This window comes from Gallinula chloropus, assembly GCF_964237585.1.
Source record: "Gallinula chloropus genome assembly, chromosome: 2".
Lineage (NCBI taxonomy): Eukaryota > Metazoa > Chordata > Aves > Gruiformes > Rallidae > Gallinula > Gallinula chloropus.
Genome location: NC_140086.1, coordinates 130,705,940 through 130,728,035, shown reverse-complemented (window position 1 = coordinate 130,728,035; position 22,096 = coordinate 130,705,940). Strand labels below are relative to the sequence as shown.

The following is a 22,096-nucleotide window of genomic DNA, read 5'->3' as shown; positions in this document are numbered from 1 at the left end:
GCAAAGAGTTAAAAGGAAGCTGAATAACAAAACCTAATTAGCCATTCTCATAATAAGGGGAGGAAGGGGGGGGGGAGGGGGAGGGGGGGAAGGGGAAGAGAGGCAACAGAACATTTTAAACCAAACATTTAAATGCTCAATAAGCTTTCTATTGCAACATATAATTATCCTGTTGAACACATTCCCACAGGATATTGTTGCACTATATAGTTTAGTGACTACGACTTTAAGTATTCCTCATTTTTAATGTTCCCAAGGTAAAAACTATTCTGTGGCTTCTAGCATGACAACAACCAGCTTGTACTTGCGTTGTAAATCCCACTGTACATCTCTCACCCAACACAGATACCAGGCAACCGGTTTCAGTGTGTAAAATCATCATTGGAGCATTTTGTGTTAACCGCTGTCATATACATGGTTTTGGGCTAAGGAAAGTGTTGCCAGTGTGGCAATTCACACCTCCCAAGACCTACTCAAAATAAATGATCCCCTCCCTCCTTCCCTACCTCTCTCACTTATTCAGGAGGAGGAGGATGCCTATTGCCATTTCATAGTAAAGCCAGTCCATCTTTTTTTCCCAAGCTGTTAAGATTTGGAGCTGTCTCCCTAAAAAAAAAAATCTATATCAAAGAAGAGGTGTTATTACCTGTGTGGTAATAACAGGTAGGAAGAGAACTGTTTCTTTCTTGTCTTTCATTTAAATGTTTCTACACACTGGACAGATCTGCTTGTAATTTTTTAAGCCATAAAGGGAGTTGGTTCAAGGTCTACCAGCATGATGGGTCTTGCCTTCATGGAGGTCTTGCCTTCATTTAGCTTGGAGATATTACATTTCAAAGATTTTTTTAACAGAGAATGAATATTTTAAAGTTCGGAAGTATATATGTCCTCTAAGCTTTATTTTTCTGATTTCTAATGGCTGCCTTGTTAGCATTGTAGTTCATCTGGTTGGTGTTCAGAACCCTATTGCATGCTCCTGATCCCAAAGGCACAAAGCCAGGGACTAGTCCAAATGCTACATATTGGAAGAGAAATATTTCAGTTCATATAGTGCTTCAATAAAACTGGAGTAAGCAACCAAAACAGAAGAAAACCCAAAAAACCCTCCAAACAAAAACCCCAACAAACACCACACATGTACACACACACAACCACAATGGCATGTTTCACAAAAAAGAAAAAGACAGAGATGGCCAAATTAATATTGGTTAATTTGAAACTGTAAGAGGTTCCCCATTCTTTGTGTTCTCAGGAAAGGCAATCACCAGCACTTTGCAAGTGCACACCCCAAACCACCCTAGGTTACAATATCGCACAATTCAAAACGTACGCGGGTTCTGCACCTTCTCCCAAGGCAGCTGGCACTAGCTGTTGCCAAAAAGAGGATATCAGGCTGCAGCATTAGCACTAAGCAAAAAATTACACCGATATTTTAGCCTTGACAAAGTATTTTAAACAAAGCTAGCAAAATATACTTGAAAGAAGGAAAAAAACAAACTCACCATTCTGGAAACTAAGAGGTTTCTCCTAGATCCAAATTATATTGTTGCTCAAGACATCAGCACTGCTGAAGAAATGTATTTTTTCCCCTGCTTTGAAAAACCTCCAGCGTGCTCAGAGTCTGGGGAGGTGCTGGGAGCACACCTGGTGCACCTCACTCTTAGGGGTGCTGAGCAATGCCTGCTGGAATGTGCAGTCTAGCAGGGAACTTGCACCACTTGTTCAAACAGGCAGGAAGGAGCAATGGCACTACATTACCCATAATTACTTTCAGCTCGTTTATGATTACACCTGAAACCAGGAGAGGTGATGTGGGAGTTTTGCCTTAGGGAGGAGAGATAGGGGCAGGCAGAAAAGAAGGAAACGTGCGCTCCCTGTGTGAGGCTGGAAGGGAGTTAGGGTTTTTTAACTTTCACACACAGTGTTGCAGATGTATTGAACTTCCTGGAAGGAGGACAAAGGATGCCCTTCTGATAAAGGTCAAGGTTAGAAATAATTAGATTTACAGGCAATGAATACAGGGACCAAAATCCTGCGAACCTGTATGACCGGTTTGGGCAACATGTGAAAGAATCAGACAACTGGGTATGAGGAAGTGAGTGAAGGAGTGGTGACAACGGCCTGAGAAGATATCTACAGAGAGGGGAAAGCAGAGATATTCAGGAAGGTGCAGGGGAAGAGTTCCTTTTTTGGGTCCATGACCTTGAGGATATAGCAAGTTTTCCTAGACGTTATATTGCAGGTGTTTTTTTCTCAGTGATTTCAGCGTTTTGTAGAAAAAAAGTTGATAAAGATCAGAGGGACAAAGATTATAGTCACAGAGAGATAAGATAAATGGTCTTTGTTCCAGAAATGTCATGAGGCGTTGGAGAAGAGATGATTTGCCTGTTCTGTTATTATTTGCTACTTGTGTTTTTGTGCCACTTAGGGCTCACAGCTGCAACTCCCCTTTGATGAAAGGAGGCTGCACCGGCTTTCTAAGCCTGCCTCCCAGAACCTGAAATATAAATCAAACAGGTTTTTGTTGTTGGGGTTTTTTTAAGGAGAAACACAGAATCCAGTTTATTTATGGAGGATATAGTATCAGTATTAGTGGGCAAATGTCGCCAAATAAGCTACTTGCCAAAATAAGTGGGTTGGTTTGACAAGGATTGGTAGCAAAATGGGGTGAATCTCAGCAAATAGTTTCATCTGGAAAAAAATTAATTTGAATTTGTGCCAATGCTATTTCAGTCAAATGGTCAATCCATTGCAGCACATTTAGTTCCTTCAGAGAACATAATTCAGAAAACAGTGTTTCCAACATGACCATCTGTGATTTTGGGGTGAGAATCCCTTAGGAATGCTAAATATTACATGGACGGTTAATAAGCATTTGCATGTGCTTAATTAACTACGCTGTTTGTGTACAGGGCAAACCCACATGCTGTACATGCAGCAATAGTAGATGCTTGCAGGCTCACTTTGCAATATACTTTTCATATTTTTTGCCTTCTAAGCTTAATGAGTTTATATATTTCTGTCATTGAAATCAATGAAATTTGGGACAGAAGCGGGACCCGTGCAGTTTATTTGTGATGGAAAGTTCAGAAGCCGTTAGCACATGTATGTAGGAAGCCCCAGATGAAAGCTGGACACGATGGGTCAGTGATTAGTGTAGGAAGAGCAGAAGAGCTGGTCTGAAGCTACTAGGTCTTCCAACTCCAGGGCATAAGCAACGTGACGGGATACTTACCTCAGTTTGGAAGTGGGTCAATGACGCCAAGCCACATCCTTTGGCTTTTGCAACCTCACTGGTGGTGGCAGGATCCTGGAAAGCTTGAGAGCGTAAACAGTCATATTCTGGCTTAACATAACATAACATAACATAACATAACATAACATAACATAACATATGTGGGAAGTGGCAGCCATGTCTTCACTTTTCATTTGATTACAGTAAGTGCTTTCCACTTCATTGACTTTTTTTTACTTTTTGTTAGTTTTTTTAAATAACTGCATATTTTGACAGCTAAATCTAGCAATGATTTGGACTCACTTAGGTTCTGTCTGTAAACATATTTTATTTGCCTGCAACAGATTGAATAGCTGGGGCAGAAAGTAACTTATCTTTTTAGACCTGGTCTCAGTTTTGCTGCGGTTCTCATCAGAATGATACACACCAAGGCTTCAGTGTACATTAAACATTGTCGTCATCTTATTTGTTTCAGTTATGCCTAAAGCTCAAGAGAAAACAAATATGGCGTCCCTGCCCATGAAAACATTAGAAGAGGACTATCTTGAACTCTAGGCTACGTGACAGTTACCTGCTAGTTATTTCCAATGAAAATTAGCTGTGGCCACTACATCATGATTTATGCATCCATGTGTGAGAGGAAACAAAGGTACAATGTCAAGACATTCTGGATATAAAGAAGCCACTCAGCCATGTTCAATATTTTTTTTTCTTCCCCCCCCATCCCCCACCGATGGAAGAAAAACTTCCTCAGCGGACAATATTCTGGCCAAAAAGATTTACCCATGTAGTAGCAATATACCTCCCAATGAAATAGCACCTAATAACCAAGAGAGGTGTGGGGGTGAAAATTGGGTTTCTGCCAGGTCTCTGCTAGCAAATATTTAATAGTATAGTTATGCTGGCAAAAGCAGTTTTTACTGATTCCAGAACCCTGAGTATAATCTACACCAGCAAAAGCACTTCTTCTGCCAGCTCTGTGTCCACGTTAAGGCTGTTGCCAGTATCAAGTGTCGCCAAAAATCACATTCCTAAGGGACATAACTTACACTAACAAAAGTTTCTAATACAAAACAGGCTTTACAAACACTAATGAACACTCCACCCAGGCAGGCAAAACCACCTTTCCTGATAAATAGTGAACCAAAGCAGTCACAAAGTTTTACCTGGCTTCTGAAGGGCATGATACAGTTCTGAGCATTGTTCAACCTCAGAACAACAACTCTCAAAGCATGTTGTATCCTTGGAGGCTTATCTGTTGGAGCTTAGTCAAGGTGGAGCTTGGTTTTAGAAAAAAAAAATCTATAGCATCATATTTTAATAAGCATACAGAACTTGTGGAAATTGTACCACAGTATGCGAAACTGCTGCCAAAATTTGCAGCAAAAATATGTACTGAAACTCCTGAAGGCAACAGACCAAACTGAAACAACACTGTGAAGCTTGGAAGTCAGTAAGGAAGATGTTATACTGAGCAGCAAAAGCTATATCTGTATTTACTATATCTGCTTGTGCTCTGGGGAAACAAAAAATTAAAAAATTTAATCAGTTCTCCATGCTGAGCTGGACCGAGAACTGAAATTTGTTCTAAAGAAAAGGGAAAAAAATACCACCCAGAAAGTCCTAGTGTAAACACAGTTGTTCTGATTTGCATATATCAACAACTTAAGGAAAATCATTGGTTTCCTCTAGTATTTATCTTAGTGAAGGAATAAGTATACCCTTATGATGTCTGAACATTCAATTATATTTAAGAGAGGTAATTCTTTTCAAATGAAGAGAAAAAAAATGAAAAGGATCATTCAATGGAAACATTAATATGAATAGGTAGATGGCAAATTGGACTGAAGAATATCAAGGCAGAAACTTTCCTGAATGGTGAGCCAAAAGGGACGTGGAGGAAGGGCTCCAAAAGTGGTAAAGAAAGATCTCTTTCTCCCTTGAAATAGCAAGTGGGTTGGAACTTGTGCCCTAGGGAAGGACTCACAAGACGTCTTTTGTACCGTGAAAACTTTTGTTCCCTCTCTGCAACTAAAGCTGCTTAGCTTGGTTAGTTGCTAGATTACTTTATGCAAAGCATGTTCATTAAGCAATTCCTGCTTGTGTTTACACCGTTTTCAGTGTGTTGCTAGCAGAACAAACTCTCCCACAGCCAAATCTGCAGTGCTTTGCAGGGAGACTTCACTTACTCCATTCCCACAGAGAAAAGTGACCAGGTGATCTTGAATGAAAGAAAACAAATTTGGCTTGAGCATGCAAGCCCGCCACCTCAGACAATAAGACACAGGCAAAGCCCAAGTACTGTGGCCCAAGCAGTGTTTTGCAGAGACCCGTCCTGGAGTAGTGCTTGCAGTGATGCCTCCAGATCTGAGGTAGAAACAGGACCAGTAGATGACAGGGCCACATAGCACTTACTCCTGCAGCATTAGACTGGGCAAAAGAATAACATCTTCAGGTCAGAAACACCCTATTCGTGCCCTAGTTCCTCATTAAATCCTGAAGACTAGTTAAGATGGATCACTTCACTTACATTGCATGTCACTAAGGAAAATGTTCCATCTGACAGGCAGGAGCAATACAGCCAAACAAGAGGATCCAGGCCAAAAATTTTATGTCTTAAAGAGTAATGAGCAGCAAAGCAAGAAAAATACCATTCCTTCTCAGAAGATTTTCTTATATTGTGTTTCCAGAAATGATGAGCACACCGTACTCAGTCACATTTGTGTAGAAAATGACTGATTACTGGCGATGAAGCAAACAAGATGTTTTTGTTGTTGTTTGTACCCTGATTTCCTCAGGAAACAAGGCCTATGCAATCATGCTGTGTCTGTCTGAGGCTCCGATTGATCCTCCACGCCACTAGTTTGTGAATCCATTAGCCAGTGCAGCTTAATGCGGCGACAGAAATGTCAGATTTGGTAAAATACTGCGAGTTGCATGAAAAGGCACATCAAAATAAAAGAGAAAGCTGAGAATCTCTGAGGACAAAAAGTCACTACATTGTGAGACCTCAGAGAATCACACAGAAAGCAATAAACAAAGGAGGGACCGCTATCAAAGCACAAAATCCAGGGAAGGTTTCCTTTTTTAATAGTTAAATAACAGCTCAAAACACAAATTCGTGAATAATTCAGCTCCCAGAGCTCCTCATAGGAATACATTTTTACTTTTCTATTGTTTAGTTAATGTTCATACAGGGAAAAAAATAAGATACTTATGTGCATTTATACAACATACACATAAAAATCTGAATCTGTGCTCATTGTAGATCTCAAACAGCTCAGCTGAACTAAATAGAAAGTGGCTAGCTTTGACCCTACAGGTTGTCAACATGGACCAGTTTTTCAACGAGTATGTTAAGAACTTGAAAATCTGGCCATGGGTGCCTTACTGGGATTCAGAAGATACCAGATGCATTTGATAGTCAAGCCTTTGTTTAGGCGCCTTTATGGAAAGTAGGTGCTTCTGAAATTCAGATTCGACCTACCAGAGCAAGACCTGAAAATTGTATTCCAGCACCATTACAAACTTGAAACTTACTCTCTCCCTATTAGATAGGGATGTAGCATTGTCATAAATAATAGGAGTTTCATGTTAACTATGACATTTATATCTGAAAGTAAGTTTTTACTAGCTGTGGTTTCTTCATTTTGCTTCAGACCAATAGAAATGTGATTTTGGAAAGGTTTAACACATTAAAATTTTCATGTTATACTTCCTTCCCAACTTGAAGAATTATTTACAGAATATCTATTATTTACAGCATCCTTACAACTTTTTACCTATAAACCAACTATTCATCCCTTTAACATAGAATGTATCTCCACTAACTTGGGTGCTAGTAATCTCTGAAAACCTAGGGTAAAAAATTCAGTGATTTTTTTCATTGTAAAGTGAGGGTTCCTCCATTTTTCCTCCATGAGAACATCTTATTTTAGGAGAAAATATTTCTCTTATTTTAAGTCTAAATAATGCTTCAGCCTGTATTTAATGATAAACCCAAACGTAACTGGTTTGCTGAACTGTGTTCTAAAAGTAGCAAGTGAGCAGCAGAGCTGTGAATGGAGCTAAAGGCTGACTTCTAATCCCTTCTCACAATCACCTGGCATCCTTAATCCCAGCATGTTGTTGCTCCCTGTGACATTTCCTTGGAATGGGGTCTGTTGCAATAAACCAGATGATTGAATATTTCTGCAATAACTGAAGCAAGAGTCTCAGTCTACTACATTTTTGACCTATCATTCCCAATACTTCCTGTCTAATAACGGAAGTATTCATTAGTCATATTTACCGCGTGGAATATCTGATAAAGAAATGTAAAGATTTCCTTTCAAAAGTTGCATACAATTGGAAATAGGGGTCAGGATTTATGATAGCAGCTGTAGCATGAAAAACAGCATGTACAAAACTGTCATAGAATCGTATTACAGACTTGGACTGATACAGTTTTATTCATTAATTACTGGTACATCATTGTTGTACATTAAAAATGTACAGGCTTTGGTTGCATTTTTCATCCATTTTCCTTAAATAATTTGATCATGTTTGTTTTCATAGTGCTTTTAATCTGTTAAATTGTACTCTGTTCTTGTCACAGATTTGAGATACAGAACTGTGGGTCTGAGCTCTCACTTTCTGTGTACTCGTTACCTGGAAAAAAGCACTTTGTTTCTCACTGTCAGGTAAGGCAGATAAGCGAAAAAGATCTTCTAACAAGGCAAAGAAAAAACCCACACTGCTGATAAACTATTCATCTATGTAATTACTCAGGTGTTCAATTAGATTTCTGAGTCAGCAACACATCAGCTAATCTTGTTGATCTAAGTAAGATGCATACTTAACTGCGTATTTTGGTGTTTTGCTATTTTGGAATCATACTTTAATGTATATGTATATGTTTTTTTCTGAGTTGGAGTATAAGCTCTGGGGTATGTATCCCTCAGCTCTGCAAACAACTGATACTAACCGAAACTGTCACCACCCTGGTAATACTGTCTCACTTTTTAATAACTGAAATTTAATTTTCCGGAAGCTCTACGAACACTCACCTGATGTGCAAAAGGCTATTTCTGGAACTGTGGTTATTTTCTGTAACAAGAAATGTCTTGTGCACTCTGAGTGCATCACACTTCCCCCTCACCGACCCCACTCCTTTCAGAAAAGGCCCAACATTATCACCCGTGCAAGGTAAACCCAGCACCTGACTTCAGTTCCCTCACATAGCCAATCTGAAGCACGCACAAGCCCTAAGACCTTCCTAGATGGTGGCCTACTGAAATGGAAGATAATTTTTGGTTGCCTTAGGAGCAACAGGGCTGGAACCCAAGAGCATTTCAGCCCACAAGCCCTTCCCAAACCTGGCCAGCACCAGGAATAGCTGCTGTCATATTTGGGCACATGGTACTTAAAAGAGATCCTCTTAATTGCTAATACCACCAATTGCTTCTGATTACCGTAATGACTGTAATTAATGCCTACGCTACCAGAGCAGTGTGTGCTTGTACAGCAGCCCTCCACCCACTACCGGCACCCCCAGCCGTTGCCTGCAGCATACGAGGCAGAGGCAGCTGAGGGCTCCCTGCGTGTACCAGCATTTTTTACATTAAGGCTGCTAATAAGGGAATAATAGTAGTGCAAGAAGACAATATTCTGACCTCATTTTCTGTTAATATCATGTTTCTCTTTGTTTTAAGTTTTGTCTTGTAACATTTTCAGAGGTTATGACTAAAACTGATTTGCCAACTTAAGAGAAAATCTGCTAGGTGTAATAAATAGTATGATTTAAGTACAGTTTATGCTGAGAATGCAGCCATAAAAAAAGAAGTAATGCCTCATCTTCAGCTTCTATCAATCAGAACAACTCTGCTGAAGCAAAGGGAGTAATTCCAGTTTACATCTTCCGAGGATCCGATTCCTACTTTACCACCAAAGCTGTTAAACAGGGAAGATTGCTTCAGCACATTGGGTCCCCGTTAACTGAAAGCTGTGGAAAAAGGAACACGTTTGATTTTGAGGCCTTTATGGGACCTGTTCTGGAAGGCAAGTTCCTGCAATGCACTGAATATTTTCAGCACTGACTGGCTCAAGGGAGTGCTCACTCAGAAATCTTGCAAGGTTCGTTCCTGTTGCCTTCATTTTGAATGTGATGATTTATCTTTGTTGACACCTACAGGAACAGGATAAGATCAAATAACGAACTGCTTTAAACTTCTTTAAATGACATGGGTGGTTTCAGGAAATATCTTCCAGCAAAATAATACAACCAGCGCTTAACCTAGCATCTTCCAGTGTCGCACACATTTCTGTTTGGCCTTTGAATTTTTTTACCCTCCCAAACAAATACAGTGAGGAAGCCGTGGTTATTCAGGGGTGATGAAATTGCAGTTCTGCGCCAGAGCTGATTGTGGTGCTAACAGCTGCGACTTTGCTGACTTCGGACAACTTTGAGTTTAGACCAGTGGTGACACTGCCCTGTGGGTGGAAGTTCAACTAGGAACAGCAAATAAAAAGTGCTGTAAAGCCATCTCAAAATTTAAACAAAAAAACCCAGTTCAATTTCAGTAAACACACACAAGTTAATCAGCCTATGAAGTAAGATAGTTTCAAATGGGTTGGATCACAGAGGATCCATGAGGATTACCTTTGCAATCATTTCTTGCTTCAGTAAAACTCTATAGTAATACAAACAAAAATACCCATAAGAAGTGTTTGCAAATACTTGCCTGTATAAAAAGCTACATTTTTGCTTTCAGATTATTAGCTACTCTTTTCACTGGCTTAGTTTACTGGTATTTTGGACTTCATTTCTCTATAAAGAAATACTCTTTTGAATAGGGGCCCATTATCTCACTTTATTAATAGTGGACAAGTTTAGTCATAGTAAAATATTATTCATTAAAACATTAATCTTTTAAATATGAGCAAAAAGAACAACTTACAAACCTGGAAAAAATCCAGACAGCGATCTTCCTGACAAGCGTCTTGAAATGAATTCTTCAGCAACATCTGCAAGCTGTAAGTCATCATATTTTTTCCCCTCATGAACATGTAAAATCATATACAAGTTCAGTCATGACTGTTAAATTGTGGATCAAAGCCACAGTTCGTTATAATTAAGAGAGTACTTAAATACACCCATGAAGAGCATTCATTATCAGTGCCACAAGGCCCGTTGTTACTGCCTTCACTGCTTTTGAAAGCAGATTATATTGATGTTTGGTTGAACAAATACACATATTTCTGATCTGACTTTAACAGTCTTCTTGTGAGCTGACATTTCCTTGCAATGGATTTGACCTGTCAGGCCTCACACACTGAGAGGTCAAGGCTCTAACGTGGGACTCCAGTTTCCTACTCTGTAGGAGTCTGTAGCTTGGGCCACGACTCATGCTCTGGCCATGCACTGGCCATGCAGTGCCTTCGCTCTGGTTTCTCTACCACTGTTTATTTGCTGACCAGCTGCACCTGGACCATTTGGTTACAGAGTAGGGAAGTGTGCTGGGTTGTCCCATGTTGAAGAACTTCTTCCAGGACTCATTTCTTTGGTTAAAACGGTGCTACTTCAACCAGTCCCTTCCACTTAGGTCTCAATTCCACATTCCTCTTTCCATCACCAAGAATCATCCTTCTAATCTTCCTTGTGCATTGAAAGAGATGTATTGTGAAAGGAAATATATCAAGAAAGTTGGAAAATCAGTCAACCATAGTTGCAATTAGAACAATTCATCCAAAGTATGTTTGCATGCATGTTTTTATTAAAGTTGGCATCATTATGAATTAACCGATCTTATAAAATCTGTGCTTCTTCTGTTCAAAGTTTGACTGAGTGCTGGACATCAGGAAATGCATATATGAGCCAATGAAAAAGTCATAAAACACTTTGATGAATTCAAGTGTCTAGTTTTATTTGTCAGCCACGCTTTCCTTGGAACTTTCCTCTTCCTTGGAATCTCAGGCACCTCCAAGAATTTCTAAGTTCATATCTATTTGGTGGATTTGTCCTAGAATATAACCCTGCCAAAATGTCTGTGGCAGTTAAGAAATTACACCCTTCACAGAATTTCATCCCTGCTTCGCTGCCAAGTGTTCTGTAGCTAGAGCTCTTTTAGCATAACACATCAGGTGAATGCTCCTCATTGCGTGCACAGTCTGAAACCGTACCATGAAAAACCTCCTACTGCAGCCCCATTCTGCCATTTGAATTACAAGGTGCTAATCTTTGCTTGATATCTTATTTCTAGATTTCAGTAATGTGAGCGGACAGAAATAAGGCTTGCCTTTTTTTCTGCAACTTGCAATGGAAAGAACCTCTTTGGAATTTTCCCATAAAACCAGTATGGAAGGGTGAGTTTTAGAACTTGAGATACTTTGCAATTAGTTCAAAGAATCATTTTACTTTTTTTCTTTACATGTCTCTCAGTTTTCCTATTGCGACATGTTCTATTCAGTTCAGAAATGAAAACCAGTGCTCTCCCACACATATGCTCTCCTTTTGGTCAAATTCCTTATGATGTCATCATGACTTTTCTTTATTTGCCTGAAAAATAACATTTAATTTGTGCCCTTTAAATTAAATTTGATAGTTTGGTAAACAACTACAGGGATATCACATACCATTGTATTATTTTTACAGTCTGAAGACTTGCCAAATTCCAACCAAGGGCATTGTAATGAACAAACAGAACCCTTGCCAGCTCCATTTTACTACATATGGTACTAAGCTTTCCACCGTACTGGCATCCTTGCAGAAGATTCCATGACAGTTGTTGAGCCTCAGGACTGAATAAAAATTATAACTTTACCATTTTAACTACTTCTCCACATTGAGTAATCTTGTAGACTTTATATGAACCTTCTGTCATTATCCATGTGTGCTTGAGTAAAGTCAGTTGATTTTTCTTGTGGAAATTTGCTTTTTCATCAACCATAATTGGATACTGTTTACAAGAAACCATTGCGAAAATACCCCTCCTAGACTTAAGGTCTATGATTTCTGTTATCTCATTTTGAGTAACTGGAATTATGCATTTGTTTTGATCCTTTTCCAGTTGTGAAGTACCAGGATCACATGTGCTTGCAAAAAAAGCGGTTCAAGTAAAGTCACACTCCACTTCTGAGAGGCATGCACATCTTCAGCTTACTCAGTACAGTGATCTTGTAATGCAAATCTTTGTTTTGAAAGATGATGAGTGCGACTTAGAATTTTTATGATTTGCCTTTTTCCTCTTTCTACTGTGGATACTCAAAACTCACCAAGTCACTGGCATTCTTTGTGGTTGCTTGAAGAGTTCTGATGCCTTAAACTTCTGATTTGGGAACCCAGGCTAAGTAAATGCTTCTTCTGAGTAGTTAATCAGCAGTTATTCACAATGAAAAGCTGCATGACCACAGGAATGGAGTGCATTGTCACAGACTGCAAAATAGAAACTCTGAAAATCTTCAAATTGCAGTGAGCAGAGGAAGGGTTTCATGTCCCAGTGCTGCACAGACAGAAAGGCCTCAGTGCCTCTGATTAAATGTTTCAAATGTTTTCCTGGGATCAAGCACTGACTGTTCTTCTCTCAGGTGCTGATATCTACAGGCCATTACTACACCAAGAAAAAAAATGTTCATTTTTTGTTAGAAATGTAATTCCAGTTTATAAGATTTAAAAATATATTTCTTTTAAATATTTTTCATCTTATTTTCAGGAAAAAAGAAGAGAAAGAGTTGAAGAGAGAGAGAAGGGAATACAGAGAGAGAAGAAGGAAGGAGGGAAGGAAGGAGGGAGGGAAGGAAGGAGGGGGGGAAGGAAGGAGGGAGGGAAGGAAGGAGGGAAGGAAGGAAGGAGGGAAGGAAGGAAGGAGGGAAGGAAGGAAGGAGGGAAGGAAGGAAGGAAGGAGGGAAGGAAGGAAGGAGGGAAGGAAGGAAGGAAGGAGGGAAGGAAGGAAGGAGGGAAGGAAGGAAGGGAGGAAGGGAGGAAGGGAGGAAGGGAGGAAGGAAGGTTGGTTTTATTTAAAACTCTTTCAAATAGCAAAAAGTAATTAAGCAGAGGTCTAGGCTAAAAACTTTGAACTCATCTTCTATTTAAAAAATCTTTCCAAAGTGATGCAGAATTTTTTAATCATAGTCTAACTTGACCACAAGATCCACCTTTACCTCATTGCCTCATATAAAGTATCCAAATGACATAAGCCAAAGTTTCGTTAATTACTTGATGTAATTGTCACTTGCCCTCACTTTTAATTGTTTTTTGAAAAGCAGGAAACTAGGAAAAGAGCTATGTCTGGTAAATGAAACAACCTTATTATTGGAGACGTCCTGCCAAATGCTTCAGGTTCATTTTCATGAGAAAGAACATTACCAGAAGTGAAATATGTCTTCATGTCTCTAAACATCAGCAAAAAACTGATGAATCAGAGAGTTAGAATTATATTGCCAAATCATAATTTCAACAAAGTATTTTTTTTTCTTTGACTGTTAGAGGTAAACCACTATTTTACCAAATCAGAGGTCTAAGAAATGAACAGCCCTTTCTTCATTCCATCACCAGGAACACAGTTGCACTATAAAGTAAAAAGCCAGGAGCCACATATCAGGGGGATTTGGTCTAATTAGAAATCTGGTTAAAGCCATGAGGAACGAAAGGTATATTTTTCTCCCTGTCCCTTTTTGATTTCTTTTTGAACTATCCTTTACTTCATCAGTATTCATGATGAAGTCCACCAGTAGCTCACTTTTAAAAGATTAGGAAACTACATTGCTCTATAAATGCAGGAGTTAATAGAGGTTTAGGTTTTGATTTGGAGTATTTGGATGTTACTGGCATGTTTAATAATAAAATTAATTGTTGTTTCAGCATGCATATTGTATATCTTACCAAGTTTCTTGATAATATGATTTTGTTGTCGTTGTTGTTACTTTTTCTATAATGACCTTATCTCAGTCACTGGTCATTGAAATCACAGAGACACTGACAGTATTTATCATTCCTTCAACTTCTGTGGCATAAAAGGTTTAAGCCATATGTTTAACTTGATTGTTTGTATTTAATTAAAGTGTGCATTTATACACTTTTCTGATGTCGGATATTTAAACCAAAAGAAAGGGTTTAAAATTCAATTTCTATAGTAACATGCGTTATTTTAAAAAATGGCCTCTATTCAGTAATAGATGTCATATGGAAAGTTGAACAAAAAAATGTAACGAAGTGATTTTTATCCACACCAACTTACTTTCAGATGATTTGAATCAAGAGATTATTGAATGTGATCTGTATATAAACATTTGAAATCAGGGTTCACAAACATCTTGAAAACAAAAAATACCCTCACATCTTTTACAAACGTTTCCACTGACGAAACACCCATGAGTCATATTTTTAAAGCTTTGCAATAAAAAAGCTGCTATAACAGGGCTCTATTCCACACGCACACACACACAAAAAGTTTGGAAAGTTTGATAGTGGAATAATTCTATTCCAGAACACGTTCTTTTGCCAGCTTTTTTTTTAATCTATGGAAACAGCAGATCGTTCCCCATGAAATACAAGGCTGGAAACACAATCTACTCAACCACCAGAAAAGCACGTGCATTTTCATAGTCTCCTTGCAATGGGATAATACAATTACACAAGCATATTTTGCTTTTAGTTCTATTTCAGACAATTCAAATTTCAAATGAAGAATTTATGCCTATCAACAGATGTAAAATTAAATGGTGAGGAAAACAGAAGTGAAAAGAAGTCTCTAAAATATTTTTTAAAACTTTGAATTTTCAAAACCTGGTGAAACTTTGGTCTTGTTTACATAAAAGTCTTTCAAACATTCTGTTTCACTAATTATTATGCTGAAAAAACGGAGTCAACCTGTCACTGACTTACATATTCCAACTAGAGGCAAAATCAAGCAAGCAGATGTAAATCAGGCATGTTTGTGCCTTGCCGAGTTTGTTCCAGGAATTTTTAAGAGAGCAGCCGAGAGATGCTGCATACTACAATTGCTTGCAGGTGATGACCTTCAGAGTGCTCAACAGCCTGGCACCTCGCCACCTTTGATAAGCCATATAAGCTGCTATGCAGATCTTTACTGCTGAGGTACTATCAGAAAAATTGCCAACAGATAAGAGACCAGAAAATAAGAAAAGTATTATATCAAAATATTTGCCTGGCATTCCTGGACAAAAAGCCTACCTTGAGTTATGTCGCCTGGGACAGATCCTCCAGCACAAGCAAAGTTTTATGATCCAAGTGCCAATCTTTATCAGAGAAATAATCTGAAGTGTTTTATCTGGGAGGGCAAAACAGATGACCACAACAGTCCCTTCTATCCTTATAATCTGTGAAAAATGAAGGCTCCCATAAATGCCATAAATGTCTTTGATACAAAGATATGGCCAAGGCTGTGAAGAAGAGAATTTATAGAGCCAAGACTGCCTAATATACTGCAGCAACAAAGAGCAGGCCAGGGATGGTTTGTGCAGACAACACTGCTAATACAGCTGAAGGGCTGGGGAGAAAGGGCTGAAATAAATAAACCCTGGAATTTTTACTGAGATGAAAGATGCAGAAAGGCTTGGTGAACCATGTGATAACTTTGAGTGAGATGCATCCAAAAATGCTTGTTATGGAGGCTTCTCTTGACAACATACTTTCCATACAATGATTAAACAGTAAGGCAGTTTTAAAAAAGAAAAAAATCCCTTTTTCAAAAGACATGATGAGCCAATTTAAATCTCATCAGCTTAAGAGAACAATATACAGCTCTTATAAATAGCTGAAGACTGTTATTTTTTAATCAGTATTGTATTAAGCATAATCTATCACTACCTCCCCCTATAACATAATTCTTTATGAAACAGGATGAATTCAGAAGGCACACAAGAACCTTTTCACACAAGTCATGGCATTACCATGGGCAAAGTGGCATGCTCTGGGGCCTTGCGTCAGCATTGCCTGACTGAACTAACCTCACCAGCTTCAGGAGCAAGGACGTCAGGAGCAGAGTCTCTCTGTTGCCATGGTACCCTCTTCCCATTAAACGGAAATGTTTCCTGGGTTTTGTAAATGATGCTTCCCAATTATCCAACTGAAATGTTGCTAAACGTCTTAAAGCAGTAGAGTTTATGCATCCTTTTGCTTCTTTTTTTGGTTGTTGTCTTTGATGTTCAGTCTGCACATGTTGTCTTTGGGGAGAAAGAAAAACTTTCTTCTTGTTCCAGAGCAGCTTTTCTGTGTTTTCTTTTTGTAGTATTGACTGAAGATAAAACTCAAGGGTTCATAGTTGATTGTTGCCAGACACACTGCAGAAAGGTGCCAGTGTTGTTCCAGAGAGCCTAAAAATACTTTAGGGATACCTGTTTCAGATCTGCATCTGCTCAGTTGTCTAATAATAATTATACTCCAGAAGAATGAGGGGAAGAATGAGGAAATTTTGGGGTTGCCTGAAATATCCCTCACTGAAGGAACTGTAGCGAATCTTAAAGGAATTTGAGACCCATTAATTCCAGGGGTCATCAGAATGTGGAAAGAAATGTTCTGAAACCACTTACTGTGCATAAAAAGAATCTCAGCTCCAGTATTTCCTAGTTTCTAATCCTTTAAGTTTGCAATGTACATTTTCAATGGAGTAGGTAATGGCAGAGGAGTGGGCTCACAGACCACCTCTCTATAGTCTTAATTAGGTTTTAATTCTAATTTTCTATTTGAAAACAGAACTATCTCGTGTTTAATGGCATATTTATCAGGTTTCCATGAGGTGTTAATCATAGGAGCTTTTCCTTGATCTAATAACTTTTTGGGAGGAAATTATCACTTTCAGACCATAAGGAAATGCTCAGGAAAATAATTAAGGTGGCCTTAATACATGTTTGGTTTAACCCGCTACTGGCCACCGGTGGTCTGCGGACTGCACTTTTGCAATCTATGCTTTAAAATACTGGCTAAATTAAACAAAACTGTTTGGTATGTGTCTTATCATTGCTGGCAGTAAAAAAAAAAATAAATCTGTGTTTGTTAAAATAAAAAAATCTTGGTGTCTGTTCATAGGGACAGTTTGTCACTTAGAAATAAGAAGTATTGGTCTTGAAAGCTGATTGTAACAAGTTAGGTGTTCCATTAAAATGTTCCTTTTTCAGCATGATTAGCACTCAGAAACTTCTCCATTTACAGGAAAATGATCCTACTCTTAGCCTTCTTTTGCAGTCTTTCATCCTGTTATCTCACATTTTTCCAGAGGTCTCAGTGCCAAAAAAATGTCACAGTTGTCAGTCAGAATTGCTACAGGTTTTGAAGGCAAATCTCTCAGTGAAGTATAAAAATACTATTTTGTGTGACAGGGACTCTGTGTTATATCCTTAATGTTTAAGTATCAGACCACGGATAAAGTCAACTTGCTATGAAACCACTTTGAAAAAGATTCTTACTACCTTTTTCAAAACTGCATCAAAAGAGGTAATATATAAGAGAGGTTTTCAAGAAATAAATTAAATTCCAGCTTACTTTTCTCAAATAATGCAGAGCTGCTTTACAGTAGAGAGAAGCTTTAGCTGCTCAAGCTCCCTGGCGTGCAGAGGAAGAGCAGCCATTTCCAGCCACCTGGCTGGCTACTCAGCCTGCAACACGGGACAAGGAGAAAAGTCTATTATAATAATGAGAATACACATGAAAAATATTTTATAGTCATGCCTACCTAATGTGTGCCTGTCAATACAATGTATAATTCACGGGCTGTGCCTTCAAAGCTCAGCCCAGATATAAAATGAAAGCGAAAGATGCCACAGCCATTTGTACACTGCAGAGTACATTGTACAGCCACTACCCTCCTTTAGCTCAGGAGGTTCAAAAGTAGTAATAATCTCTCACAGGATTCAAAGGACCATGCTTTATAACAAAACCACTACTATGCAGTTATATGCTTAGAACGATAATCTTGTATTTTGGGAATTTTATTAGGTTAGAGCAGAATAGAAAGTTAATGTGCTGTTCCCCTAGTGAATTAATGTTTACCATATAGATTATGTGCAGAGTATAGACGACTCCACTCCGTAATTTTTATCCCTAGAAATAGTATTAAGCTTTGTAGTTTGGCCTATCATCATCTCATACAGCATCTCATACAAGAAATGGACTGATAGACTCCTTTCTATTTTTTTCCAGTTTGGGTTATGGAAATCTTTGATTTCTCTAACAGGTAGAGAAAAACAAAGGTAGCAAATAATGGTGTCATTCTGGTCCAGAGAAAGAAAATTTGTCAAATAAAAGGCAGTGATACTTCTGCATCCTTCTTATGTAGCCAGCCTCCTAGTAAGAGTGCACAGGATTTACACACTTAATTTTTGCTTTGATGATCGGTATTCCCTGGAATGATACAACTTTCTAAATGGTTCATTAGATTACTGTAAAAATTCTTCTAGTGTAGTTTTATGTCTTGGATTTTGCATTTTTAAAACCTTGAATTCAGCATTTGTGTTTGTTGTTTCCTAGGTTTGATTTGAATTTAAAAAAGAAAAAATGCAAAGTCTGTTTTCGTTTGTTGGGAACAGGCTCAAGCCCATACATATGAAAAACAGTTGGTCTAAGATCTGAGAAAGCTTTGGGATGGGGATGCTTTGAAAAATTGATCTTTAATCAAGTGACTTGTCAAAGTCTCAGGAAGGAGGTAGGAAAAATCTAGGTAGAGAACTCAATTTATTTGGGAAAAAAAGATTCAATTCCAATACCTGAATGACAACCTACAATAAAGAGTGCTTGGAAGAATGATTGCACCCTGTAGCATGCATTTATTTGGCAGAATAAAAAGCATTCATACATTTCTGAGGACCAGCACAAGGAGTGAAGCATTGAAGTACACTTGTAGGTGAACAGTTCTGCACAATACTGTGTACTTTTAACCTAAAAAAAATATTGGGAACTGAATGCAGGTTCGAACATTTATGCAACTAACATTTTCTTTAATTTTTTTTTTTTATGAAATATACAATTCCTTTTCCCTGAGGGGATTTCAGAAATATCTTCTAGCAGTATATTGCCTAGCATATTATACAAGGTGTGGAGGGCACTAGACTGGAATCTGAGACCTTACTTTGCCCCAGATTTCCCTTGAACAAGTCAGATTTCTCCTTTTTTTTTTTTTTTTTAAGAAACTAAAACCCTTTGAAGGTCAGACCTCAATCTCTCTTCTCTGTCTTCTCTACCATTTTTGGCATGTAATGTAAAACTGTTAATGAAGCATTATACATGTAGTCTGCATATTTGTTCTTGCTGGGAAAAAAAATGATGAAATTATGCAAACTATAATTACAGACTCGTCAGCCTCTGTCTTTGAAAGCAAGACACCACCTCTACATTAAGTTAAGATTCTAACCTGAAATTTAATATACAATAGCCAGTAAAAAATTAGGCTACTTTTCATTGTCACGATAAACCTGTTTACTCAGATCATTTTGAAAGATCTGAAATACAGTACAGGTCATTGCAAATGGAAGACTCAGAATATGCATGCAGACATAAAAGAGTTCATATAGCTCCCTGTTATCCTGTTCCCAACAGAGCAAAGTATTTTCTGCCAGACAGGCTATGGAAAACAGATATTTCAGGTGTGTGCAACTGGGAGTGATTTTGCTCTGGAATTAAAATATATCTGGAAAAGTAAGAACTATGCAGTCTTTCACATACTTAGATGTGCATATACAAAAGTGCACACAGGTACATGTATTCAGTTTATATAGATTGAAAAAGGCTTTAAACAAAACCCAAAATAAAGTAGCAAATAAAACCCCCAAACCAAACAAATGCAACTCTATAAAACATTAAAAAATGACAGGCAAATTAAGAAGGCATATTTTCAGAAATCTAGGAAAATGAGTTATAGCTTATTTTTTTGAGAGCTTGAGTAATGACTCAGTAATAGAAACATCAGTCTTTCTCCCTTTCTTGGCATAGTACCTAGGGCAGAATAATTCTGGATTTCACACTTTGTGGCAGCGTTTTCTGATATTTATTTAGCATAAATTTAGACTTTGTGTAGAGTTTACATGCTGAAAGAACAGGGCCGCATACACATGAATAAACATATGACATTTGTATGTAATACTTAACTCAGCAAGTGGAAAATGTCCGGCCACTGATCCCTCACTTTGTACCTGTGAGCCATACTACAGATTGTTTATTCATATTTCTTGGTGACTGTGATGAATGACACACATGTTCTTGCCCTAAAAGCCCGCCCCTGAATGGTGAAAGAGTAATTACTGTGCACCAAAAATAGATACCTCCGATTCTAGTAATTCTAGTAAGATGCATACTCGTAGAGACACCAACACTTCACCAGCATCATACAGAAAATAAAATCCTGCCATACCTCTCACATTGTCAAGTCTTTAATTCTAGACAGTGGCTTTAATTCTCTAGTATGTCAATCTTTATCAAATGCAAGGTTTCTCTATTTCATAAGCCTGGTTTTCAGTGCATGAAATAAGCTGCAAGACATAATGGAAGGCACCAGTTTATTGAAAAGACACAGGGTGAGGAAGAACAATCTAGAGCAACCAACAGAATAAAAGCATTAGTAGAATGATCTATCATGATATGAACATTCAGCTGCATGGTTAGTCATTAGAGTTTAAAATAAATACTCAGGAATGAAGAATCTTATTTAATTCCGAAGTTGTGCTGGCATCTTCAATTAGGAAAACATAATGGAATCTCTATTGAGGCTGTAAAGAATATTCATTCAAGTATATCAAGGAGAATTTCCTCAAACGTGTTCTGATGTGAAGATATCTAAAGGTCTAGCTTAAATTTAAAAATCCTGTATTTGTCCAGGGGCGATTTCATCTGCAAGTTACTATGGAAGGGTATATACATGGAAGGAAGTAGGGCACACAGGTGCCTGGCAGCTGAAGACAAGCTTATTGTGATGGGATTTGCTGTCAAGAAATGAGAGCGTGTACTGAAGCATGGCTTTTTGTTTCTTCAAACATGATAGTATAATATTAAATAAAATAATAATAATATTCTAGATTAATTGTATACTGCATGCTGTCATCATCCAGTCTCTCTCCCAACTCCTACAACTTCACTTTCTCATTTGGCAGACAACTTTTGGTCACTTTGGTCAAACATTATATTCTTCCCTCATGACAGTTTCTTTGGGAAGCTGAGAGTAGTTGTTTGGGATACAGAAAGAACAGACCTTATAGTGAGAGGAAGAATGTAAAATACATTGGAGGGGTTTCCAAAGGGAAAAATCAGAGGTGAAAGGATGGAAGTCACCAAAATACAGAGAAACTCTGGGGCTAAGCAGAAGAAGCCTCACAGTCAACTTTTCTATGTACTTGACATTTTGTTTCATATTTCATGCTTTCTTCTGTCTCATATTTTCCATTAATTATAATTTGTGTCACACTGGGCCTTTTTAATCAGTTGACTCAATGGAGAGATCCTTTTATGTCTGATTTCAACCTCTCTAACCTTTCAACCTCTCTAAACAGAAGAAATATGTTAATTATGCAAAAAGTGAAATATTGAAAAGGTCACATAAATCTACAGAAGAGTAAGATGTAAATTATACATCTTGGAACAGATGTGCATGCATGTCAATCTATCAGTATTCACTCAAATGCCAAGTTTATTTTAGCTGCTTCAGGCATGCACCTCACAGACTTCCATGTGAAGAAACCACAGCATAAAGCTGCTAAACAGCCATGTGAAATCTGAAAAGGTTGCTCTGCAAGTGGGACAACAGAGAAGGCACAGAAGATGCCCTGATGTTCTACTGTGTGGGAAAGTAGGGACAGAGATTAGGCATAGGTCTATCACTTAGGATGTGAGGCATGATAGCTCGGTCCTGTCCTGTCTCCACCATGGGTTCTCCTTTCTTGGCT

General features: G+C 38.2%; 1 protein-coding gene across 1 annotated transcript in view; it reads right to left on the bottom strand.

Annotated features, from left to right (window-relative positions):
• The window catches only part of MACC1 (MET transcriptional regulator MACC1), a gene marked incomplete at both ends in the record, with an annotated part of 76,712 nt that overhangs the window by 30,335 nt on the left and 24,281 nt on the right, over positions 1 to 22,096 (bottom strand). Inside the window, one exon of the mRNA XM_084260675.1 lies at positions 3,236 to 3,346. Coding sequence (XP_084116801.1) covers positions 3,236 to 3,346 — 111 coding nt within the window. The remainder of the gene's footprint in view (positions 1 to 3,235; positions 3,347 to 22,096) is intronic.